The sequence below is a fragment of the Dermacentor albipictus genome, chromosome 1, assembly GCF_038994185.2.
Source record: "Dermacentor albipictus isolate Rhodes 1998 colony chromosome 1, USDA_Dalb.pri_finalv2, whole genome shotgun sequence".
NCBI lineage: Eukaryota > Metazoa > Arthropoda > Arachnida > Ixodida > Ixodidae > Dermacentor > Dermacentor albipictus.
The window spans coordinates 399,331,746-399,358,385 of record NC_091821.1 but is presented as its reverse complement, the minus strand read 5'-3'; the positions used below and the strand labels follow the sequence as shown (position 1 = coordinate 399,358,385).

The 26,640-nt window shown below is 44.3% G+C and overlaps 2 protein-coding genes across 5 annotated transcripts in view; both read left to right on the top strand.

The window, feature by feature from the left end:
* Positions 1-5,018, top strand: part of MED1 (Mediator complex subunit 1) — a 43,547-nt gene extending 38,529 nt beyond the window's left edge. For all 3 annotated transcript variants that reach the window (XM_065452461.2, XM_065452459.2, XM_065452460.2), the window contains exon 17: positions 319-5,018. In XM_065452461.2, the coding sequence (XP_065308533.1) occupies positions 319-3,004 (2,686 nt within the window). In that variant the 3' untranslated portion in view covers positions 3,005-5,018. The remainder of the gene's footprint in view (positions 1-318) is intronic.
* Positions 5,019-10,183: 5,165 nt separating this feature from the next.
* On the top strand, positions 10,184-24,801 carry icln (chloride nucleotide-sensitive channel icln). Of its 2 annotated transcripts, none has more exons than XM_065452428.2 (8): positions 10,184-10,663; positions 10,750-10,884; positions 13,201-13,349; positions 14,685-14,762; positions 15,788-15,862; positions 15,949-16,053; positions 19,486-19,574; positions 24,294-24,801. In XM_065452428.2, the coding sequence occupies exons 2-7, from the start codon at positions 10,766-10,768 to the stop codon at positions 19,557-19,559; spliced, it is 600 nt and encodes a 199-aa protein (XP_065308500.1). In that variant the 5' UTR covers positions 10,184-10,663; positions 10,750-10,765; the 3' UTR covers positions 19,560-19,574; positions 24,294-24,801. The 2 variants fall into 2 exon arrangements, with proteins under 2 accessions (XP_065308500.1, XP_065308499.1); XM_065452427.2 differs by having other exon boundaries at positions 10,186-10,439.
* The last annotated feature ends 1,839 nt before the right edge of the window (positions 24,802-26,640 follow it).

The window sequence follows — 26,640 nt, the reverse complement described above, 5'->3', positions numbered from 1 at the left end:
TGACAGAAATGAGCGTGTCAGTGTAGTTCCGTGTTGTGCTGCTGACTTGCAACCTTACCTGTGGAAATTTTATGCACATTTATTGTCAAACAGGAAATATTATCAAGGTGAGAGTGTTGAATTAAGACCGCATTTATGCACTAGCAACATACGTCTTGTGGCAAGTGCTTTTGTGAGCAGTGGCTCAAGAGCAATGACCATTTTGGTTCTTCTAAGCCTTTTCAATACAGTCTGTTTCAAAGTTATTAATCTATCGCACTTATACACAGAGAAGCTGAGTGCGTGATTTACCTTTAATCATTTTTATACTATGTGCAGGTGCCTGTCCATCCCAGTAACCATGCGAGCTGTAATACGAAAGGCACAGGGTCAACGAGCACGCATGTCCAGCCAAGGAGATTCGTACTCCAGTGCGCTCAACAGCAGTGGGAACGCATACCTGACTGGCCTGCCTGGCTATGGGCCCAACCCAGCAACTGGCTCATTCGGTGACTTCACACCAGCCGGCAAGGCTGATGGCTATCGGGAATCTGAAGAGGAGCCAGGCACTCTCGGTTCGCTTCTGGGAGGACCGCTGCCATCACAAAGTCCCAACATGATGTTGATGAGCATGCTGAGTGATGTGCCTTCGGCAAGCAACTCGCCTGCCGCACCAGGGTTTCCTTTTTTAGGCCAGGCCAAGCCTCGAAACAAGCGCAAGAGAAAAGCGACGACTTCGTCGGATGGCCGCAGCCCCAAGCGCAGAGAAGATGATGGTGGTGGGACTGACCCAGAAGAGGAGCCTTTTTTAGAGTCTGAAGCGGGGCAGAACAAGGCGGCGCTTCTGAACCCCGCTGAGCCGGCTGGCGCCACCGCGGAACCTGCCACTGACAACAGCGCCAGCTTCCTCCGGGAAGGGGGAGGAGGCGTGCTCTTCTCTGAGGAAGGCACAGATCCGGGTGAAGCAAACCGGCCTCCTGGCCGGAAGGTCAAGCGTGTTCGCAGTGAAGAGGCTCGGGAAGACATCAAGCTCGAGAGGGAGGGCTCTCGATCCCAGGACAGTGGTCCAAAAAACTTGTTTCCCGGTGGGGACTCCGATAAACTGTCCCGCTCGGCGTCACCACCGGTCAGCTTCAAAATCGAAAAATCAGGGGACAGTTTGAAGATTTCAAAGACCGATAGCAAGTCAGGTTCCAAGCCCCGTGATTCATCAGAGCTACGAAAGAAGATGGACAACAGAAAGGAACGTAAAAGAAAAAGAGCAGAGAGTGTCGACTCGGGCTGCCGTGAGCCAGCCGTGGCTGCTTCTCCAGAGTCATCAGAACTCTCCCAGCAGGCTTTCAACCTAAGCACTAAGCCACATGGCTCCATGAGCCCATCAACATCCCGCCCTCCTCTAAAGAAGTCCACCAGCTCATTTGTTAGCAATGGAAAGAAACTTTCAAAACCACTCCAGCCTGGGCCTTCAAGCTGTTCAAAAAGCAGCGCAGAGGCGGACAACCGATCTACTGTAAAGTCTCCCCAGAAGAGCAGCCCCAGCAAGTCAGTGTCTTCTTTGTCAGGGAGCACATACGTACCTAGTAGCAGCCCTGTGACAAAGCAGCCTCCATCATCACCGACAGGGACACTGAAGTTGAAGCACCTCAATTTGCCTTCGTCAACCACAATCACACCAGTGGTGGCTAAGCCTGCTTTGCCATCACCAACATCCACAGCAGCTCCCAGTATTACAATAGTGCCCACTACATCTGTAGCTGGTGGCTCTAACAACCTAAACAAACCTCCAAAGTCACGCAAGGGTTGTTTAAATGCGGTGATTGCCAAGCTGACCAATACGATGGCATCACCGCTTGTTGGGCCGGCAGCTCCTGAACTTCCAGGTAGTAGGCCAGATGTAACTCTGAAGACATGCGAGAAGCGAGACAGTCCAACGTTGGGCAAAGAGGCAAAAGAAGGGAGGGCGCCAGTCGCTGAAGGTAGTGCAATAAAGGAGGGTTCAGGTATCAAGCTCACAGTCACCAAAACATCTGGCATTTATAAGTGCTCATCAGGAAAGGCCAAAATGGGTGCATCGTCATCCAAGGGAAGCCTCTCAAGTGGGGTGAAAGTCAAAAGCTCTCAGAAATTGAGTGGCCTGCCCGTTGGAGCGCCAGCCAAGAAACTTCCCACCAAGAGCCCTGCAAAACTCGGTTCAAGCCAGGGGTTCAGCCCATGCGATAGTGTCACACCTGGTGCACTTCCAACACTAGTGCCGCGAGTAGCCCATAACAACCCCGGCTCCCTGAAAAACTCGCCCAAACTGACCACAATGAGCAAGGCAGGTGCAAGGCCCGAGAAGAAACTCAATGAATCTACCAAGCCCATTGTCGAGAAGGAAACCACCAACTTGATGCCACCACCACTGCATTCTAGAACTGGACCCAAGAGCGGCGAAGGTGGCCAGCCTTCGCCTGATGAGGCTGCCCTGCGAATGCTCCTTGGTCCTGGGGAAGGCCCAGATGATGATCAGTGGCGGGCACTGAAGGGGGATGTGGTTGGTGAAGAGCATCTGATGACCAAGATAGAAAATGGACCAGAAGTTGGACCTGTGGCCCTAACAGTACCACGGGTCCCTTCTGAAATTCGTACATCTGAAGACAAGGGACCGAGTACAGCAGCTGCCCTTCCAATTCCCTTAACCAAAGCAGCACCTGCAGCTGCTGCCACTGCTGGTGAAGATGATAGTAGCCCCGAGGATGGCCTCGTCATTGATTTTGCAATGGACAGCAAAAAGGCGCCCCCTGTGTGTCACAGCTCCCCAAGGCCGCCGGAGCCTGTGGTGGCCCCTGAACTGCCAGCAAGGGCATCACCAGCACTTAGTCTCAGTGCCAAGTCACCATACTTCGTGCCGTCCCCGTCACTCAAATCTCCACAGGCAGGGAGCCCACCCTCCAACCATTCGGTGTCAAGCTCACTTTCTAGACCCTCACCATGTGTCATTGATGACGACCTCATGGACGAAGCAATTGTGGGACTCGGGAAGTGATGACCCTAGCTGTAGTGCAAGTGCGCATGTAGAATGCTTGCGAGGTAGTTGTGCTCCTGGACAATGCTGATGAATTAACATGTGCCTTTGCGCATTGTGCAGCTAGTTGCTGTCACGGACTCCTGCAGTGTTGCAGCTACTGCAAGTGGAGCAGCCATCCCAAGGCTACCTTCAGCAGCACAGTTGGACTTATTTGACTGCCCTGTAGATTCTGTATATAACTATTTGGAAAGTGTGTACATTAAGTGTTTGTGTAACCATCATGATTTTAATTTACCTCAACCCAGGACAGGACAAGTTACATGGGTGCAAATGCATGCATATTGCATGAAGCAAAAAAAAAAATGCTTATGGCCTTTTACTAGTACAGAACAATTACAGCTGCAGAACAGTTACTTTTGTGTCGTCTTTGTTGACTTGTACTGTAAATAGTTGTCCATCTTAAAGAACGACAGCAGGGTTTTGTTCACAGCACCTTCAGCTTAAGGTGGCATGTGGACATATAGCGTCAGTTTGTTTTCATTGGCAGTATTTATTGTGCAATCATTGCATTTCACCTTATGACGCAAGTGCTCAGTCTTCAGAGTACTGTATGGATAAATCTTCAATGTATATGGCATGCTTGCATTGGCCCTTGTTGCTGGCACCGCCAGCTTGAGCTCTTCAACTGCCTTTCTAGAGGACACATCTATCATTGTGCCATTATTCCCGTGCTGAAAAGAGCACACCATATGGATAGCAAGCACAAATTGGTCCAGGCAAATGTTTCATGACATGGTCAGTGTTGGGTGCACTGGCATGATAAGCATGGCAGACAAATAAAAAACAAATCCCCAATTGTCATAAGCGTAGTCTGTTCTAGATGTCATCAACTGGTTGCTGATGTCACATAATCCTCATTGTTCTTTATAGGAGGGGGGTTTTTCTCTAGAACATTAGGCATGATGTAGGGGCTATTTCCCCCTCCCCTCCCCATTTACAATGCACAAGCTCAGCTTGTGCATTGTAATTGTGCTCAGCTCAGCTCAGCTATCTGTCAAACTGTACATTGAGGCAGTTGGGGTTCCCTCTCCTGCTTTTATTTGTTGCTATAGGTTGTGGCAACTTAGAGCCATGCAGTTGCATCGGTGGTTACTCATGTGAGCATTCCATTGGGGCAGGGCACATCAACATTTGATGCTTTAGATTGAAGACAGCTACTGGTGCTGCCGCAGTAGTGGAGGCTACATCTGGAGTAAACCTAGCTAGGTGAGTGTTGCGCAAGTGCATGATTGTGTCTTTAGCTTCCTAGAAGTAGCCGGTTGTCCATTTGTGCAATGCATGCAACTATTTCTGCACTGTGGTTGCAACACAGATGGGCTAAAACTACAGAGAGCACAAAAAATTTGCTCCAAGTGAAGGTATTACAGATAACGTAGCGCGGTTTATTGATTTGTGCCTTCAATGGAGACTGTTGCAGCTGTTATCAGTGCACCAGCCGTGATGAAATTTACATTATTAGTATGGGAATATTCATGTATAAATGCTTAGTATAATAATTATTGCATAATTATTATCTGTAATATTTATTTGCATCTGACATGCTCTGCCATGGAGACATGACGGTGACTACATCTGTGCTGCCAGTTGCGCTCGGGCTACTGCTACCGGCCACGGGTATCCGCTAGGAGATTCAGGCACCGAGTTTGATACAGGACACCTTGTGGACAAACAATCGGTGTTGAATTTTGATTGTTACGAAAATCATATAAGTATAATCTGGCGTATATTCGACAAACATCCACTGCAGGAAATCTAACAGTGGGTGATATGGGCATGTATATTTTTATTCGCTACCTGAGACATCAATGACTACACATTGGGTTAGTTTTTTCTTCACAGTGGCCCACTGTGGAGCAATGATTTGTTATGTACCTGCTTATATTCAGGTTGATTGTTGCAAGCAATGCTGGTACAACTAACATGCTGCAGAGTGAATGTATTGGTTGAGTAATAAACTGCAGCTTGTTTCTTACAGCGATGTGTTTTAGGAACTCTCATGCTGCATTTGTGATGCCGAGGTAGGTCATGATATACCTCCCTGGTAGTGATGATCATCGTGCCATAAGAATATAGTGCAAGACAAGAAAAACAAGGTGCATTAAGTTTTGAACATGGGACTTTCCCTTCTGAAAATTTACAACTGCACCATTATGACATCAACGAAGAGTTCGTGGGTGCTGGCGGCATCCTCAAGCCGCTGGACAGATGGATAAAAAAAAAGAAAGAAACAGTTGCGTACCATTAGAATACATTGAAACTTCTTAACAGGAAATAACTGATAAAAACTCGGGGTGTTTGAATAGCGAAATTTTCCACTCGAATATGCATATTCGAGCAAAATGGCCTCCGAAAATTGAGTGGAATATTTGTTCAATTTTTGAAGCAGCATGAAATATGTGGTTCATGTGGAGCCTGGTTGGTAAAGCAGGAAATTGGGCTTACATACATTGAGACATGCACTTAATAGTGTTCACAATTGCAGGTCTGGAGAACTGAACAGCTAGTAAATGATAAACAATTGCTTTCAATAATCTAGGGTATCGTGGCAATGGCAGCAATGAAAGAAGCTTGCTGGAGAGAAGTACGATAGTTGTGATACTACAGCACCGAAGATTGTTTTAAAGGGGATGCAAACATGGCGATACCGAACAAATAATAATTTGGAACCAATTTGGATATAGATTATCTAAAAGCAAGCCATCTTTATTGAATGACTGGAAATTACTGAGCATAAGTTTTCTGATCGGCAAGTTCGCTCAGGAACTGGTACCTCTGTGCAATGACCACCACTATCGTGCAGCAATATCATTTAAAACAGTCCTCGCACCCATAGTTCTGTTTGCCACAAAACCTAAATATTTTATCACTTGTATATTCAAAAGAAATGAATATTCGACAATTTGGCAAATACTTGGCAACAACATGACAACAAATGGCATTGGAACAGATGGAACATAGGATCAATAGCAATTTTTTTGTGAAGTTCAGCAAGAATGGTGCAGAAATTCATTAAATATTTCAAAAGGCCTGTGAAAAAATTGTCTGCTAACTGTGTTCAGGCATGTGGAACACTTGGAACATAGCGCAAATAGTGAATCCTCAAATTGAATAGCAGAGACTATTCAATTCGTATTTGAAATTTTGGATATTCTCACAGCCCTAATCAGAATGCCTCTTGCGACGTCTAGTTGTCGAGTAACTGGATTCTAAAAGTGGAGTAATTCCAAATATACATTTGGGAGTCTGAATTAAGCCACTGTTGCAAATGCAGCTAAAGCTGAAAATAACGCATTGAAGTAGTTTCAGAATTGTTTGGGTTGAAATTTATGCTGATAGTACACATGCACTACATTGAGGCTGAAGTGATGACTTTCCCATGCCATACCAGTGGGAGCTAAGAAAAACCATACAAAAGGAGGTTACGTTCACTTCTAGACAAAACATGCGATGGTCTCGTTGCACTATTTATTTGCAACCACTTACATACTGCATCATTTGTCAGCTCGGGTGCACAAGAGGTCTGTACCAAATGTTAATGCAGCGAGTCAGTAAAAAAAAAGTAGGGTGTAGCGGAGCCGCTCCCTCACTCGGTCCACTTGCAAGGTCCCGGTACCTCTAGTACGAGCCAGACTGCTATACGACAAAACAGAATTTTATACATGCGATTTTTATGCAATCCATTTTTATTGTTTGTTGAAATGGAGATGAGCGAACAGATGGAACAAAGGATCACTATCGAATTTCTTTTGAAATTGGCGATAATGGTGCAGTAATCAATCAAATATTGCAGAGCTGGCAGACCAGCCCTGGGCAAGCCAAAGATGCTGCCCTAGTCCAAGGACTTCGAGCTGTTACCTGAGGCCGCCACGCCAAAAACCGCCGGACCATTCTTTAATAAGGTTTCTTCTTCTTCAAATATTGCACAAGACCTATGGAAATGATGCCCTAAAGGAAAACTGTATTCAAGTGGGTTCAGCATTTTAGAGAAAGTTGTGAAGAACCAAAGGATGATGCAAGATCAGGATGCCTCTCCACAACATGTGAAGATGAAAACAATGATCATTGGGTTTTCTTGCACTTAACTAGAACTATATCGGAAGCACTTGGTTAGGGAAAATCGTCTGTTCACCATATTTTAACTGAAAATTTGGCAATGAAAAAGATTTGCACTAAGATGATGCTGAAATTACTAACTCTTAAGCAAAAGTTGCAACGAAAAGAAATGCATTTTGAATGTTTGATTAGAGAAACACTTCAGATGACAGCGATGAATTTTTTAAAAGGGTCACCACCGGCGATGAAACCTCGATTTATGAACACGACATTGTGCTGAAGTCGCTAAGCAAGGAGCAGAAAAAGAAAGATGAGCGAAGACCATAAAAACGTGAAGAACAAAGCAAAAATAAGTTATGGTGATTTTTAACAGCGGAGCTGTTTAAGGTCTGCCGTGGAGCGTTACCAGAAAAGTCAGCCCAGTGTGCGCCGCCTCGCGTTGCCTAGCAACCACCTGCGAGAGCACCGAGCCATGTGCGAGTCATGACGTCACAGCCGGCTGTTCCGAGCGAGTAAACGCTCGGAACAGCCGGCACGGCGACACACATCTCGCCTCCTCTACCAGTACGTGCTGCTATGCTGGGTTGATGAGTACATGAAAGCTGTGGGACGTGGCACCATCTATGGTGGCACCTCCGGATGCCAAGTGCTCTTCCCTTCTGACAACAGCTCCTTGGGAAGACCGAAGAAAGTCCGGACGCCCGAAGAAGAAGCGGCTTACCAGGAAGAGCGTCGTATTGCCAAGCGAGAAGCGAAGCGTCGCCGTCGGGCTGATCCGGAACACCTCGCTGAAGCTGCGGTTTAGAAGAGGCGACGCCGAGTAAAGATCCCGAGTTTCAGTCCAGGGAACGCGAAAGTCGGCGCCTGAATGCTCAACGTTGCCGAGAAAGCGATCCCGGCCTGCGACTGCTCAAAAACTTCCAGCGTCAAGCCCGCCGAGACAACTTAGCAAAACCTAGCATACCCTTGCAAAATCTAGAAACAACTTAGCCAAGCCCACCATAACCTCGCAAAACTTCAAACGACTTAGCCAAGCCTACCAACAACTTAGTAAAACCTACAGGCCACATAAAAGCTAGGTGATCGCTCTGCTGTTGACTCCAGCTTTGCACCACTAGTGCAAGCTGCGCATTTTTTTTTTCTTTTTTCGGCCATGGTATTGTGCACCACGAATTTGTACCTGGGCTGAAACTGTCAATGCAGCTTTCTGCGTGGTCTGGAAGCATCTGAAAGCAAATTTGTTGAGAGAATTGGGCATTGGATTGTGCACCACGACAATGTCCCACGCACACACTGCACTTATAGTATGCGCGTCTTTGACATGCAGTTCAGTCATTCAGTCTCTGGGCTGGAATACTCTTCCCACTGGTCAGATTTAGCCAACACCAATTTTTAGCCTTCTGCGACAGTTTTTGTTCCCAAAATAAAAAAAAAAAGTGGAACCAGTGCATTGTGTCTAATGTGGAGTATGTTGAAGTTAGCCACGTTGATGCACGACCGGCTTTATTGTGCGTTGATGTATCTGAAAGCTTGTGAAATAACTTTCTTTAAACATAATGCATGAACTTTCGGGGCAGGCTTTGTAAATAATTTCAAAACTGCTCACTGCAGTCTTTGTGCCTCGTTTCGCGCTATTCCATTTCAACATACACATCAGTCAGTCGTTGTCATAAGACACCTCTGCGTTGCTTGCAAAGCCCCCTGGTTGCTTTTTCCACAGAGTTTCCTATTCTTGTAGGAAACTCTATGACTTTTTCAAAGGTTTGAGGGCTACGAGGAAAAATGTCTAATGCTAGTCGGCGATGCCGGCGCGGATCAGTTCTGCTTTTTCGACGAGCACGCGGGAAGCACTGCGTAAGCACTGCCGGAACAAGACCAGAGGCACGATTACTGCAGTAGCACAGTTTATTCTTGAACGAGTTTCGATGTCTTGTACTGTAAATAATCGTCCATTCTGAAGAGTGACAGCACAGTTTCATGCACGACGCCTCCGGCAGAGAGCGGCTTGGGGTCGAGTAGTATCAGTTTGTCGTCGTCAGCGGTATTTATCACTGGGTCACTAGACTTCGCTTTATGAGGAAAGTGCTCGATCTTCAGCGTGTCGTACGGATAAGTCTTCACTGTTGACGGTATGCTGGTGTTCATACTCATCGCCGATAGTACCGACTTCTTGAACTCTCCAGCCGTTAACGCCGAGGACACGTCTCGCATAATTACGTGCCATATATTTCTATGCTCAAATGAGCGTATCACACGGACAGTGAGTATTAGATGGTCCTGGGGAACGTCTCCCGACATGATCAGCTGGACTTCCACAAATATATTATATGAACCGATGCACGCGCCGAAACTTGTATCTGAAGCCAACGTTGCTGAAGCACATGCTGTGAAGTTTACTTGATGATGATAGCTTTGTTATTCACATCGTCAAGATTGCATATGATTTTTATAATTGTAAATTTAAGAGATCATACACTTCTGCATAGAGTGGAATAGAAAATACTCTGCTTCCGTGGGCAGATTTTTATTTGACTTTATCAAAATGTACGAAACTTCCCGTAGCTGTAAAAATAGTTTCACTAACATAACGTATACAGCAACCTGTATAACTAGCGCTATTGCTTCTTACGATTGGCGCTTGATCGCAGCACCTGTTTAAAGGCTACAAAGCGGATGCCTGTTTTATGCATTATTTTTCATACGATTCATGTCATTTCCTTTAAACCACACTTCCTTAAACTTTAAGACGGGCCACTTTTATGGATATTTCTGACACTCATCATATCTGACCATTTCACCATTTTTATTGTTGGCCTAATAATAATCCCATTGAAATTGAGTTAGACGTTGACGTTTGACTCTTCGTCCAGTTTTTCTTTCGCGAAATTATTTGAGGAAATGAATCTGAAAAGATGTCTCAATCATGTGAAGATTTAGACACCACAATCACATAACCATTACGCGTGTTAAAAAAAATTATCACAAAAAAAACCTTTTGTATACGTGCTGTACTCTTGCGTTGGCCAACGTTAGTAGGTTGTATAAGTTCCTTCTCAGGCTATAGTGGTACTACTCACATTTCATATAGCGTTCCGATGCTCTCGTCATAGCCAACTGAAGCCTTCGTCCAGTCAACAGTTTCGTCCTTCCTCTCACGATACGCATGTGCTACTTTTGCATCAACCAACTAGCAACATTGGAAGCCGCGAAAGGCTGCACGCACGAGGCACGATTCTCGGCATATCAGGAGCGCCTGTCTTCATCGCGCACCTGGCTCCAGAAGATTCTCTTAGGAGTATCTGCTTCTGCTTCAGCCTGAACGTATTAAATCGGCGCAACGGTGCGGCTGTAGCATATTTATTCGTCTTTGTGTTGCTTGTGTTAACGGTGTAAGTAACTGTAGGCTAGGGCTGTGGTGGTCGCATGTTTTGATCACTATTTCGTGTGTCTGACCAGCTGCAGCGTGTTGCGGCGTGATATAAAGCGTAGACATAACCCCATTACGGGCGCATCGGCTGGAGCAAATCGATGCAAGTTCTGGCTCGTATGTGGAAATAAACGCACGTAGGTGCTCATCGACGCGGGTGTGGCCGAGTGGCTTCTTTCCAGTAGTGTTGTTGCTGAGCGCGTTTTTCATTTTGCCTCTACAGGTGTTCGTGCGACAACATGGTGATCCTTACCAGCTTCCCGCCACCGGACGAAGGCATCCGTCACCGCGAGGAGGCGACGGCCGCGTTCATCCAAAGCAGGGGCCTGGGCAAGGGAACGCTCTACATCGCCGAGAGGTGGGCCCACGAAACTGCAGGAAACGTTGGCTAGTTTATAAGCACGGATTAAACGACACGCGAATGCGCGCTCACAGCTTCTGTGTGATGACTTGGGAGACTACGTACGTACCTTAGCTCGAAGGAGAGCGTACGACCTGCAGATCAATAGCGACTTGAATGCGACTCTTTTTCAATGTGAAAAGAAATTAAAACACCATTCATTCATTCAAGTGCAGCCCTATCTGCCAATTACATAACGTCAGCTTTTATTCTGCCTAACCAGTTATGAAGCTATTGTCTTAATGCTGCAAATCATTGGGACTTCTTATATGGGGTTCTCCCATTGTGACAGTTACAAGCGATGTTAATATTGTCACCCCTTCATTTCATTTCATTTTATTACCTTAAGAACCCCTTGATAGGGGTATTACATAAGAGGTGGGAATATATTAGTATATAATTTGCATAATACATAACTGAACACGCAAAAAAAAAACTACATGAGCTAAAGTGTTACATACATCAGCACAAATACATAGACCTAAATAATACAAACTAAAGTTGCACGAGCATATAAGTCTGTTAACACAAGTAATTTTCATTGTGAAAAGTGCGCAGTGACACTCCATGAATGTACAAGGGGCAATGATGGCGGCGATTTGGTGGGGCAGGTTGTTCCAATCTGTAGCAGCATGGCAAAAGAATGAGGCAGAAAAGGTAACAGTGTGCATGCGAGGGCGGCCCATATAGCTTGTGTCATGGCCACCATGACACAAGCTATATACTCTCCAATTTACCTCTTAATGTGGCATTTCTAGAACATTCAGTTTATATTGCCCAGTTCCTCAGAATACATTGACTTTCAAACTATGATTTATTTATGCATCCATCAGATTTACCTCCTAAACCCAAGATACACATGTGAGCTTGTATTCAAGGCTGCATAAAAGCCTGTTATCTTCCATTGCAAAAGAGGGGGGATACACTTGCCTGTTAGTGTTCCCTTCTTCTTTTTCCAATGTTACGCTTAACCCTAGGCGTAACATTGTACACTGCATAAATAGCCTTCAGGGTGACTTGCATAGGCTGTGGCGGATGTGATGTACAGAAGTGCTACCAACTCACTTGGCTTCAAACACAGTGGGAATTGAGTGCATTCTTCATTCTTGTGAGACCAAACAGACACCGGCAGACAGTCACGGCCTAAATGTGCACTTCAGCCCACATATTCTGAGGCATTATATAGCATTCCTGAAAAAAAAAATCAATTCTGTGGTGGTATAATCTTGCAGGTACCTTGTCTCATGTGCTCAAAGTTTGTGCACGTTTATTTTGATGGGTTATGCAATATCTTTTCCAGAGTCATTACTCACCTTTTATTGCACAAATCTTGTATACAGATAACATTTTATGGTCTGTGTTTTTGTGTGTGTGTGTGTGTGTGTGTTGAAGACCACATTTCCCATCTCTACTTCTGCAGTGTGTCTGGTGGGTATGAAAAACTGCTGTCAGTTACAAATCTGGCTCTCAGAAAGTGTCTTCATTTGGTCAAGAATGTTATCATCACTGTTCATGAATCCCTTCTACGAATGTGTGCATGTTTGTGCAACTTACCCAAGCTTTTTGCAAAGTAGATATAAAAACCTGTGTGTACTGGAGCCCATGAGTAACCCCAAAGAAGAACAGAGCCAGTGTTTATGTGTCCAGATTGGTGGCTAGTTGCTGCCTCCATACTCTTCTCTCAGTATTATGTCACAAGCTATTGAGAGTATCTGTTGAGGGCACCATCTATTGAGCTTGCAGCACTGACTGTCACAATTGTCACAATACTGCTGTAATTTGATGTCATCTCCTGTAACTTGTTGTCATGGCACTGCTGTCATTGGCAGTAACACACAACGGCAATGGTACGAGCACTGCAGTAAAAGACTAAGAGGTGAGCAAGAGCTCATGCAGTTGAGCGATGTAGAACTGGCCATCGACTTTTTGTTTCTTTGCCATGGGCGCTTTAATGTTTCTGTCTGTTATATGTTTGAAGTCAGTGCTCCCAGCTGAAGCAGCTACATCACTGCGGGGACTGAATGCAAAAGCAGCCATCTTCCTAAATTTCCACAGATGTTAAGGAACTCTCGGCAGTTGAATTTGTCCGGAGCGCTTCACCATAACCTTTCTAATTAGCCATGTGCAGCTTTGTAACATTGAAACCAACCATTCAGAAATAGATGTTCTTATTACATTTGCAAAGTGCATGAATAATCTCAACCTCCATTCATTCTACACGGAACTTCACTTTCGCATTGCATAGCCTCTCATCATGTGCACTGATTAATGCAGCCGTGTCTCATGGGTTGGCCAAGACAGCTCTGGCTTTTCACTGGAGTACCCGTCTGTGGCACTGCATGCTTTGTCGCGGGACCTGCGAGCCTTTCCAGAGGAGTGCCTCTATCTTATGATTGACGGTGATCTGGGTGAAGGTGAAGAAGGTGAGTATGTTAAGCAACCATCCTATAACATTGTTCACAAACAAAGCCTTGGAATACGTTTATTATGGGTAGCTATCATTATGTATCTGCTGGCTTTAACACTTCTGTTCAAGAATATTTAGACATTGGTGTAGAAGTGGCACTTATTTTTTCTGGTAATATTGACTTTGTGTTGTATAAAACAAAAGCACATTGTTGAGGTGGCTTATCTCTGCAACTATCTAAATATACACTGATGTACACTGTAGCATTGAATAAATGACACTGCAGAAGTTAAATTGTAAAAAAAAAGTTATATCTAATACCTGCGCCACATGTACACAGAAAATGACAATAACTTCCTAATTAACTTGCCATTCATTGGGTGTCATATGGACATGCTTAGTGACATTAAAACTTAATGTCAGTCGGGGCGTTGTGCATACTCCTAACTCACTTGGCCATCAAATGCATACTGTCGTTCCCAATGTCTCCACATTCTGACGATACTAAACGAATTCGTAGCGAAAAACAAATAATATATTCTTCACTTTCTTTCAGAAACAGCTCCTTTTCGTGGCATATTGCGTTCTCACAACCATCAAAACTCACTTGGCCATCAAATGCATCGAACGCTTAGTCTTCAAACTGTTTACGGCTGTGTGCAAATGGGACATTCCTGAAGTAAACTACATGAAATACGCCTATTAATGTTTTTCATGCCATTTCTTAAACATTTGCTCCCTCAATAATTTTTCTTATGGTATTATGATTGGCAAACAAACCTAATCGTTTCACTGCAGCTATGGTCATCACGACATTTAATGGCATTGAGAAACTTAAGGCCTTACACTTTTAATGGCATTAACCACACCCATGTGGCACCGGTATTAATGTCCAAGCTTCAATGAAATAGTACCATAATAGTAATGCTCACCGTGATGGTGAGCAATTCAGCATGCAAAACAATGTCAAAGTTTGCATTTTCTTTCACAGCATACACAACTTGATGATATCATCATGTACTATATTCTGGCACTGTGCATGAACTGATTTCAGTTCCTCGTAGTTGTGAAAGCAGTTCCTAGACCACGGTGTATGCTCACGGGTGCAGTAACACTTGCTCATATCGGTACCATTTACTCAGTGCAGTATCGCTATTTTGTGCTAATTTGGGCTGTGGACAACTTTTTTTTTTTTACTATAATTTTGTTGGCTTATGTGCAATATACGTTAGTTGTGGTATACACTTGCTTGCTTAGGGGCTTTTAAAATCTGAAGCTGGTTTTGTTGTAAGGGGTTGGTGCTGTAATTTTCTGACATCTTGAATCACTGTTCACTCCCTCCACCACTCAGAGTCCAGCGAGAATGGACAGGATGATGACGAGCAACCTGCGTCAGAGATCCGCTTCGTGCCAGACGACAAGTCGCACTGTGAGTGGTTCCAGCTGTTAAAAGCATGCCTGAGCATGCTTCGAAACGTGATGGATCCCACATCTTGTTACCCACATATGCATTTTCATTCTTGTAATGTTAGCTTTAGTTCTATCATTTCCAACCGATTTATGTTAGAACTTAACACCGGTACCATTTTTAATTGCACATGAAAGGAGAGGCTAGCACTGGTGTGGCACAGCATCCGTTTCGTTGCAAGAAGCACTTCATTGAATTACAGATGGCTGTCTGTTGAAAGTAAGAAATCTGTTTACTGTTCAACTATAATATTGGAGATAAATATAGAGGAAATGCAGGGAGGTTGGGTTAATGAGATCCAAATTTGCAGTTTAATACCCTGCATGAGGGTGGGGAAAAAGAGAATGAGAAAAAATAAGCAAGCAATTCTTAAACTGTGCATAAGCATATTCCAACCAGAGCTTTTCAATCATGTTAGTTACAAAACTCATATGTGATAGTTGATAGGATAGTTGGGAGATTCGCCATATGCCCTCTGTTTCACTATCCAGACAAAGTGCTTGCCAAAAAAGGAGGAAAAAGGGAGGGACTGGGTCTGTTGACTGTTCTGTCTCCTACATACGACCGAAATAACTATAAGATGCCACATTTGTAGCACTGCAGCAAGAAAAATGAAATGCATGTACAAACAATATACAGCCGGTGCTTCTTTATTTTTTCCTTTCTTTTATATCTCGATTTATTTCAAGCACTTATTAAGAGGTGATAAGCCGCAATACATCCAAGCAAGGCTTTATTTGGTCACTCTCTGGTGGCACGTCAGACTTGGAATCCTTGCAGATTGACAGCATGCCCAGAGTTCAGTGTGGAGTTGCATAACTGAATGTGTTACTGTATTTTTGCTGTATTAACACTGTGTCAGCTGAGTAATTTTTGTTCCTCCTCTAGCTGAACTATGAAGTAAGCAAACAAAGAACACGTTTTGCTGGTTTTGACCATGCATGCATAAACAGGCAGCATGTGACTGTGTCTGTTATTCACCACAGTGGAAGCCATGTACAAGGCAATGTCAGAGTGCCAAGCCCTGCACCCAGACCCTGCTGATGTTGGTGATTCAGATGGTGAGTCTTTCGGGTCTTCGCCAAGTAGCCATGGGTTGAGTGAGCCGCCATCTTGCATTGGCATGTGCTTCCTTGTCCTCATGCAGATGATGCCGTTTACGAGGACGCCGATGAGGAGGATGAAGGGGCTGAGTACGACGTCCGAGCAGCCGAACAGCAGCGCGGCTGCCACCAACTCGAAGCTGATGCAGGTGCTACCATTTTTTCTGACTGGGCAGCTTTGCTCATTATTTACATGCTATAACTATACTGTACGTGCATGTTGTCAGTGCTTGCCTGAGGGCACTTTTGTAATAACAAAAAATCTTTGCACTTCCACAAGCACTACAGGCTGCCAGCAGATTTACCAAAACGTGAGACATAAATAAACTTGTACGATCCTGGAAAAATTTTTCAGATCATTGAAATTTTTTTCCACTGTTGGGAAAATGTTGTGCAGGTGTTTCTACGCCTTCAGTCACGTTTTATTTCCTCTTTCTGTTACTTTTTCACAAGCTTGTTCACCTCCTTAATTTATGTCATTAAACTTGCCAGGAGATGGAATTGGCTGGCATGTAAATATCTAAATTAAAGTGCTTTTTCCATTGGATTATTCATAATGTAATCACTGGGGCCCAGTATTTCTTTTTGATGTTTTGTGATAAAAGACAGTTGTTGCGCATGTGCAACATTCAGTAAATCACTTGAGCTTTTGCATATGCCATTTTACTTTGCTCTGACCATCTGACCCATTTTTGAAGTTCACATCCTGTTAAGTTTACTGTAGGGAGCCTCTGCACAGCAAGTTTGGCTTAATGCCCCGTTCACACTGAGACATTCGGCGTCCGGAGCGGCGCCCAGTTCGGCGGAACCCAGTTCGGCGGCGGCAAGATCCGCCGGAAAAGCCCCTTCCGCGCCAATCGCTACCGTACAGTTTTTTGCGGCAGCTGCCGCCGGATTGCCTCGCCGCCGCGCGGCGCTGACCAATCGGGGAACGCGAAACAGAACTTCCAAAGATGGCGGCCGAGTCTCACGTCATGTCGCAGTCATCAAAGTCCGCCGCGACATCCACATCCGAAATGCTCATCGAACGGGTGCGCAACCACCCAGTCCTCTACGATAAGCGCCACTTGAAGCACAAAGACAACGTGCTGAAGGACGACTTGTGGCACAAGATCGGTCGCGAGATTGGTGGGCGAACCCACCAACGCCGCTGCCGCCGTCTCTTCGGCGAAGGCTTCTGCGCATCATGCATCGCCAGAAAGGTGTTTGCTAACAGGCCGAGCAGTACTGCCTCTTCTTGCTCGGGGTTCATCATTGTCTTTCCAAGCAATGGTGGAAACGCGCAACATAAACACACGAACTCGACGCGAGTGGAGACAACTGCGCAATTTCGAGCCGCGCGAACATCCGGGATATACTGGCTTGATTGGAGGTTAGCACTTTATGGGGCAGATGGCGCTGTATGTCTTTCCGGTGGCGCGGTCCGCAAGCAGTGTGAACTACGCGATTTTCGGCGGCAGGAGAATTCCATTCGCTGTAGACGCCGGATTCCTCAGTGTGAACGTACCATAAGTGTGGCTTAGGGTAAATTTAGCTGACATAGTACGAAAGTGCCATATTAGCATGAATATAAAGCAGTCTTTCTTCTTTCCCTTTAACTTGCTTGTATCAGAATCTAGTCAGTTCAACCATCTTAAGGTTTTGTTGTTTGTGAAAGCCAACCCCTGGCAGTGCTATAGTACGTTCACTCGGAGAGGTGCGCAGGTCTGTGGTTAAGTGAAAGCACAACAAATGAGAATTGGGGCAGCGGTATAAAGTGGTAAAGCCCGATCTGCTACTGCAGTGTGCACTGGCCTTGCTCCTTGTGCATTGCACTAGTGTCCCTGCAAGGGCTCATTGTGATTCACACATGACACTGTTCACTATCCTGTTCACACGTATGTTCGTCCACTGCTCACACATACTGTTCAGACTTTCTTAAAGGGTCTTGAACCACCTTTTGGGCTTGGTGAAAAAATAGTCTGTGTATAGCAAACGCTGCTGTGAACATGCGGCGCGTGGTGCTTGCAAGTGGAGTGCGAAGTCACCTTTCTCTCAAATGCTCTTTTCAGCACAAGCCTGCTCCTCATTCTCTTCTGGATGCTTTATTTCGTAATAAAGCAGGTTCCCATATGCAGCTGTTATTGGCCAATAGCCAACGTCAGTCAAGAAGGGTGTTTGGATCAGTGCGCTTCTTCCTACTGTTACCATATATATTTATTGATGATCAATAAACAGGCTGAAGTAAGCAGAAACGTGCTTTCAAATTTCGATAATAATGACGTACTTCCCGAAGAAACCGACTATCGTTTGCTCAGGTACGCTCGGCCATGGCCACCCGCGTAGGAATTATACTTTGGTGCTTCAGAAATGTACAAGTTGGATGTGGCTACTATCCGTTGGTCAAGCTGGTAAAGAACAAAGCCAGTACGCACCACGCATGGTCAGAGTGTAACATGTACACATGAGCACAAACTCAAGCCCTGTCGTGCACAAATGATTACAGTTGCATGTAGCTGCAGTCTTCTGCGTAGTGTAGATACTGCAGCCGTCGCAATGTGCTGCCACGAGTCCATTGGCTAAGCTCACTGCGACTCACTGAGGACAACTGCATTTGGTTTACATTTGGCCCGTTGTAGGTGCCTAAATCGGAACTAGTAGCGTCTACGTTAATATCCGTGTCATGCTGACAGAAGGTGAATCGTCATGGCCACGCCCCGCACCGCCGTAGCCTTTGCAATGCAAGGCATTGAAGAGGGAACGGAAGTATAGCAAAGAGTGTGTGTGTGATGCCCAATAACTCAAGCTTCTGCTGAATGCATTGAAGTACTTTTTGTGGCAGAGTATTTATGGAATAGCCCATTTCAACTTCAAATGCATTTTTCCTCTTCAATAAAATGTGGTTTAGGGCCCCTTCAAAGTTTAAAGGCTTGCACTATAGTCACATCTGGGCTGCATGAGCATGTGCTGGAGAGGAGAGGAGAGTTGAGCCATGAACGGGGCGTCTACCACGAGAGAATACCTGGAATTTTCAGGGAAATTGTCAATTCTAAAAAATTCATCAAGAGAATAGGAAATTTCCACTATGGCTGCTTTGAATCAAGGAAATTGGTGCCCACAGTGGTTATGTAACAGTGGATAGTACGCAAAAAGGAAGTGAAGTTTTCAATGCAACATTATACAATCTGCTAATAATGGGGTCTTTTGCTTCTTTTCAAAGTTTTATCCTTGTCAGGTAGTTGGAATATCGTGAAACACCATTCCATCAACTCTGAGACTGCATCCCACCTGATATGCAGCTTACTGGTTGTAGTTGTTCAATATTATAAGCTGGCATAGCAACTTGGGAAACTGTAAACTACCACTTTCTTTTTTTTTTACGTGATAAATAGAGTCATTGAAAACCTGGAGAAATTGAGGAATTTGAGAATGCGGACTAGTAGATGTCTCGATGAGGCACCCACAAGTGTTGCCGCAGTGCTCTGTACCAGCACTTCTTCGTCTTTGTTCCTACCCCATGCTTGTTGGAAGCAACAGTTGCAGAAGCAACTTTATTTGTTCTGGTTTCCTGGCTGCATGTGTCATTTGCATTGTTTTCGCAGGTAATGGTGACTGGGAGGCTGGGGATGAGCCCATGGAGACGGGTCAATTTGAAGATGCAGAACCAGACCATTGAATCTAGCTTCATTCAGTAAGTAGTATACTGCATTACTTGGCATGGCAAGCTCTCATTCGGCCAGTTAGATTGGCTGGCAACCTTTCTTAGAAGGTTCTGCTATAGAGTGGCATTGGTGTCAAGCACAAACAACCAACAGCCTTTTGAAAAATGTGCACAGCTTTTCTCTGTAGTGTTTAACAACATAGTTATTCTCTCATAGTTTCAGCGTACAAGTGCTACCTGACTGAGGCACTTGCATGCACATAGCCTACAAAGTTTGTTTTGTGGATGCAGGGTGACAATTCTTGTAGGTGGGCCTCTTTAGAAGAAATTGCAGAAAGCAAGGATACACTGTTACTGCTCCGTGATAACTGTGACAACTGTGAAACAAAAAAAAAGCCTTGATTCGTTGAGCACATGTAATTGATGGATTTTATGTGAGGTAAATCCCACGGAGCAAGGAAAGAAATAGGAGGGGGCATTGCTCAGTACGATAGAAGCCAAGTGAGTCAGAAGAGCCGGCAGAACAAAATAGTAGGAGGAGCGCATATCTATTAAAGAAACCTACCAGGAACCAAACATTCGCAGCCAATAAACTGAGTTGGGCCAATCGAGGTAATATGTTAAGCCTGCTTTTGGAGGGGATAGGCGGAGGGAATGGCTTCATGAAGAATTGACTTGCCAAGGCTGGCTGCATGACGTAATAGTCCTCCTAGTTTATTTCCTTCCTCCGTGGTAGAACCTAACAAGGTGACATAGTCGCTATGGCATTGTGCTGTTGAGCATGAAGTCACAGGTGTGATTGCCAGCTGCAGTGGCCACATTTTGGCAGGGACGAAATGCAAGAACACTGGTATACTTTGATTTAGGTGCATGTTGAAGAACTTCAGGTGTTCAAACTTAATTAATTAGGAGCCCTCCACTACGGTGTCCCTCAAAACCCTCCGAGCAGTAATGGGAGGACAAATTTTTAGGGAGAAATTGGGCTTTAATCGCAGACAAGATCAAGCAGCTATTATGGGAAAAAATAAAATAACGCACATATGCCTTTCTTTCACTTCTACATTTTGTGAATACAATCAACATCCAATTTTTCTGACTCCTTAGGGACCACATTAACGTCAGAAAAATCAAGCATTCCTAAAAAAATGATTGCATGCCTTTTACTGTTCTCAAAGGCTTAAATCGCCACAGCCATGTCTGAAATAGCTCTGAAGGCCTACCAGTACACTTATGAAGCATTTCAGTGCTTGTACTATGGCAGGAGATGATAGGTTCATGCATTTATAATCAAGGAACACATACTGTCCCATGACAGCGTCCCCTTCGCACTCTTTGTATGGTTCACCTCTAATCTTGCATGCTTGACTGCTTAACATCACTGTATTGCTACAAAGCTATCTTTTGGCAACCTGTATTATGCAGAAGAGTACGCATTTGGGCTGGTTGGACGTAGACAGCGCTGTTGCCTGTGTCCCTTCACTCGTCCTGTCGTTTAGCGCTGTTTTTTATTGCTGTATTATGCATCACTTCTTAGAATTCTGATGTGCGTTCCATGCTTCAAAATGGAGACTTCCGTTAACGCCATTTCAGACCTGCAGTCACAGCAAAAAGCTAGAAAAATTGGACGGTAAAAGGCTTCAGCGTCCAAAATTTCATATGTCCATATGCATTTGCTCTAAGGGTTACGTGGCACTGCTGCGAAGGCATCCAAATTATTGGAAATGTCCAAAAATTTGTTTTTGACTGTATGCTAATTCACCTTACTTTCTTTTCATGCAACCAGCTGCTGAGACCAGGCAGGAAAATGTTGAAAGATTATTGCATTGAACAAACAGATTCAAGTCTTTTTGTTACAGTATTCTGCTTACTCCTAAGACAAGATATAAAGAAACCCTGGCAGCTTGTAACTAAAATAACAAGAACCTAGTGAACATTTTGATTCAAATGGCACACCACCTGTTGTTCATCATATTCATAATGTTCATAAGAACGAGTCGCTTTCTTTGTTCTCATTGCTGCCCTCCTGATTTTTTATATGGCAAGAGAAGGGTAACATTTGTAACATTGCTATTAAGGGTTCGCTAAGAGTACATGAGCCTTCATGAGTACATGAGTCATGAGCAATTCTGTGCTTGGTCTCAGTTGAGCTGACATAGGTTTGAATAGGCTGAACATTCTCATGTGCACAAGGAACGGTTATAGAATAGTTCTCAAACTGGTGTAGGGCATCAGGCCCCACTGCGACATGTTTGATTGACGTGTGCAGAGTTCAATTCTTGAGTAGCTGAAAGAGAAAATAGGGTGCGGATAACGAAGAGGTTGTTGCTGCTTGCATTCAGGAGCTGGGCAAGTGTCAATGAACTAGCCCCAAATTCACGTTGTCTTATGGAATCGCTTAAGGCTAATGGCATTCTGTGACAAACCCCAGTTCAAGACAGTGACGTGCTTTTAGTGTTGAACCCAACAATAGATGTGCTAAGGAGGCACTTAATAAAACTAGGTGTGGAACTTCTCTCAATTCCTCATTACAAATACAGCGACTGCACACATGTCTATACTGATGGCTCAACTACATACCGTATTTACTCGCATAATGATCGCACTTTTTTCGCCAGAAAAATTGACGCAAATTCAGGGGTGCGATCATTACGCGGGTTAAATTTCCCACGAAAAAAAAAATTTTTTTTTCGTCCCGCGTTTGCTGCGGGATGCGGGTGCGGGACACCAAAACAAAAATGGCGGCCGGCGGAGCAAGCCGAACGCGCCAAACGCGATTTTTTTTTCTTCTCGTGAGTACATTACGTGCATTGAAACAGTTTCTTCCGTATCAGTGATGAATAATATCGTTAATATCGGCAAGTTTGCGGCAATAACGTAGCCATGTCCACTTTGAGGGGACAGAAACAGATGGGCGCACTTAGCTGCCAGTGACAGAAATGCATGGCCGGTGTGCTGCGGAAACTGCGGCACCGGTTTCACTACTCTCCTAACACGGCACGTTTCCGCTAAGGGTGGGCGAATATCTTAGCCGTGTTACAAGCGTCGGCGTATGAATAGGGTACACTTTTAACGTGTCCGTGTAAACGTGGCTACTATCATTGCCGCGCGCGATTTGTTGCGTGCTCACGAGTGCAGATGAAAAGAATCGAAAGGCGCATCTTTTGTTTTTGTTGACCACAACGATTATAAAGCCTACCCATAATAAAGGCAAGTTTGGTGGTACCTCTTTTTGTCATGGAAGTGCGTAAAGTGATGAAAGTAATGAAATGAGGCATCCACTTAAGAATGTTTGGTGCGTGCAGGCGAGTCGTTCGCGTAGCATTCGACAGATGGTAAGCGCGATCATTGTTAGCTAGACTTGGAACACCACATATCGCTGCGGCAAGTTCGGGGTGCGATCATTACACGGGAAATAAAAAAAATCGAATTTTGACGACAAAATTCAGGGGTGCGATCATTACGCGAGTGCGATCATTATGCGAGTAAATACGGTAAGCAGTTCCGGTGGCGCTGTAGTTATACGAATATTGGGAATAACCCAGTGGTTCAAGACTTCCCATATTACTATGTCGTCTATAGCTGCAGAGCTCACAGCTCTTCACGGTGGGCTTCATGCGATAAATGCTGAAAGTCCTCGAAAATGGACAGTCTGCTTTGATTCAAGGCCGACCTTGCAAAGTGTGCAGTCGTTTCTCCAGCATTGATTGCACGATCAGTTCACGTGCAAAATTGGGGATGTTGTCCACCACTTCAGAGAAAATGGCTATGATATCTTGTTTAAATGGATACCAAGTCATTGTGATGTCATTGGAAAAGATAACACAGATAAGGCAGCTCGGACGTCAAACAAAGACCGCTGCGTCCCCATTACTCTCTCAAGGACTGATGCTGCGAGACAACTTCGCATTCTAACACACACGTCCTCCTTAGCAGAGGGGAATACTGCACATACAAGGTGCACCAGACTGCACAGACTTTACCCTTCACTGCAACTCAGACCTCCGGCCGGACTGCACCGACGTAAATCGTCTCTTATGTGTCGGTTGTGGCTGGGAGTTGCCTTCACGAAAGCTTACTGAGCATTAATTGTAATGGTGATAGTCCTGCATGTGATGTTTGCTGATGCAAGGAGAACATTGACATCTTATTGTGGTACTGTCCTCAATTTCAAGCACAAAGACAATCTTTGTCCAACACATTGATGAAACTAGATGATCGTCCTCTGATTGAACAAACAGTACTAAAACGCCGTCCCCACCGATCATCGGCTCAGAAGGCAGCGAAGGTGCTTTTGTGCTTTCTGAAAACGTCTGGTTTTCAGGAGTGGCTTTGACTCAATGAATATCTGTGCACGTCTCTGTACCGACGCTCTCTTCCTTCTTTCTCCCCTCCTTCTCCCTTACCCAGCATAGGGTAGCCAACCAGACTCCTGACTGGTTAACATCCCGGCCTTCCTTGTATCCCCCCTCTCTCTCACTCTCTCTCTCATTACAAATAAACCTCGAGCCATCGTTCTGAATGCAATTAAAGCTCAATATAATGAATTATATAAACAGACATAAAGTAAATAAAAAATGTGTCTCTGATATTGTGTAACAAATATATGCTTACAATGAATATCAGCTATAATGAAGGTATTTTTGTATTGAATTTGAATCATTGCAACAAAGTCTGACTATAATATGCTGGTCTGCTTAGGAAACGTGGGTTACAGCTTTTGACTGAAGTATGTTGCATTCTTCATTTCAGCCTCGCCGGATGCTTCCGCTACAAAAGGCACTGATATAAGGAGAATACATCTTGTCATTTGTATGAAGAGACAGCAGAGTGGTCCATTTCACCAACCGTTGTTGCATGAGGTGCTAAACCTAATGAATAGCTGGGAGGACATCGCAAAGTTATCACTGCTGTTTGACTTCACAATGAGTGATACCCTGCATTTGTTTGCCTGATGCTATCGCCCTGTCTGCATAGAAGCTGAATAGACATTGCTAGCTGCCTTGTTTAAAGTTAGATTATGGGGATTGCACAGGAGAAGCAGAAATATATTATGCATATTGAGGCAGTTTCACTGCTGAACTTGACATCACATGATTCATTGTATTTATCGTTTCCAGGGCTACACTTTCACTCAGCCAAAGAGGAAAGCGTGTAGACATGTTTGCGTGTATGTGCTGTATGTCCTTTATGTTTGTCTTCGTCTCCCTTCTGAAGGAAGGTGTCAGGACGCCAAATAAACTTTGTTACTCATTCTGCATTTTGTCTCGTGACTTTCATTTGTAGCATTGTGTGGTGTATGGGTTATGTAACCAAGAAATAATCAAATAAGTCGGGCCTTGATACAGTAGTGTCCTTTGAAAATCTGGTCTGTTTAAAGAGCATAGTGAAATCTCATGTAGCTTTGACTGGGAAATTCTGCTCTGTTGAAAATGTTTGCTGATGAGCTGTCATGTTAAATTTGCAATGAAAACTTGCTTGTACTTTGCTTGTACAGTGCAGTCCACCTAAAATAATGCCAAGAACAACAAAAACTATGATTATTATAACTGATCATCGCTATATCTGGACTGCCGTAAAAAGAAGCTGCCGAACATACGTATCTTTGTAGCTCCAAAACCAAATTTGCCACTTGCGCTAATAAATAGACGTATAAAGTAGACTGAAAAATAAGTTTATCTATACAAACAGTGTATCAAGCATTAGGCACGCTGAAATAATCTGAAATCTGCACTTGCTTTTGCGGGAGTTTTAGGGTCATTACTGCGGTGTGTGTCACATCCAGCTGCTCTGCAAACACTAGCGGCTTTAATTTAGTGTGCATGAAATCAGTGAGCGACTCGGTAGACGACTGCCCTTTGCATGGACATCAGGATGAGTGTCAATGGCTCGTCATGGTCATTCTCAACGCCACCATCTGTTGTAACAACTATCGCCTCGTTGGAGATCTCTTCGCAAAACGAGGCAGCGCTATTTGCACTCAGAAACTCCTCCATCGAAGGAAGCGTGACCTGTTTCATTGTCGGTAGCAACATGTTCCCAGAGCTCGGTATTGTCTGCGGCTTCCACCATGTTGGTTTCCTCACTTCAGTTTTCTCACAAGTCTGTTCTTTATCAATCATTAATACTTTTTTTCTGTATTTTGTTTGCACTGTGTACAATTGTAGAAAAGAATTGGTAATGAAATTTGTTGTGAAAGTAGTGTCTAGAGCATTCAGCTGCAGAAGTCTATACAGGCCTACTAGCCAGCATAGGCACGAGGGACACCTAATGTTGCCAGCCACATCTGCAGCCTGTCGTGTTGTGCAACTATGATTTGTGATTTCGAGATCTATAGTCGTACATCTTGCAAGTCGAAATGAAGTCTCGTCAGATACAAATGCCTTTGTTACATCCGATATTCATTGTAAAACACATTCGCTACACACCCGGCATGTCTCGAGGAAGCTTTTGAATCTGCTAGTAACAATAGCTAAGAGTGCTCATAGAGTCGCAAAATAAACGCGAGCATTTCCTACTGTGATTGTCATTTTAAGTGTTTCACACATTTCAGTTGGACGGGTTTGTATTGGTAGTCGGCATGTAGTCTTCTCTTATCCACCCATCCTCTTAAAAGAAAGCATTAACCTGGGGCCAATTCCGATTTCTCTATTCAAATGTACATGTAAAACGCAGAAATGCTTTTATGAGACAACCGTTAGACATGTTTGAATTAAATTTGCTGAACCCGAGAGAAAAAGTCAAATTTTGACAGCTCTAGGAAGTAGAATTTTGATGTAATTTTAGAATTTGCAAAAATTGGTAAGTTTCTGAAACTGAAGTGCGAAGTTTACAAATCCATAACCACACAGACACAAAAGCGGGTATTGCATTTTCATAAACTGCATCTGTTAGAGCATCTAAAGTGGATGAATTTGATATATGAATTTACAACCTACAGAAAATTATAGTGCTTATGAGGGTTTTGCAAAAGGTTCTACTCACATATTATGGGTGTATTTCACAGCAGTGTACGATACACCAATTTTGTCTACTTTATATGTATTATTAGGTGCAATCTACAGAATTGTGGTATCGCTTTTTATTGCCAAGTTACGAT

Coding starts and splice junctions, on each gene's coding strand:
- icln (XM_065452428.2), top strand. CDS start 10,766: ATGGTGATCCTTACCAGCTTCCCGCCACCGGACGAAGGCATCCGTCAC. Junction 13,350..14,684: donor TCTGGGTGAAGGTGAAGAAG/GTGAGTATGTTA, acceptor TCCACCACTCAG/AGTCCAGCGAGAATGGACAG. Junction 16,054..19,485: donor CCAACTCGAAGCTGATGCAG/GTGCTACCATTT, acceptor TTGTTTTCGCAG/GTAATGGTGACTGGGAGGCT.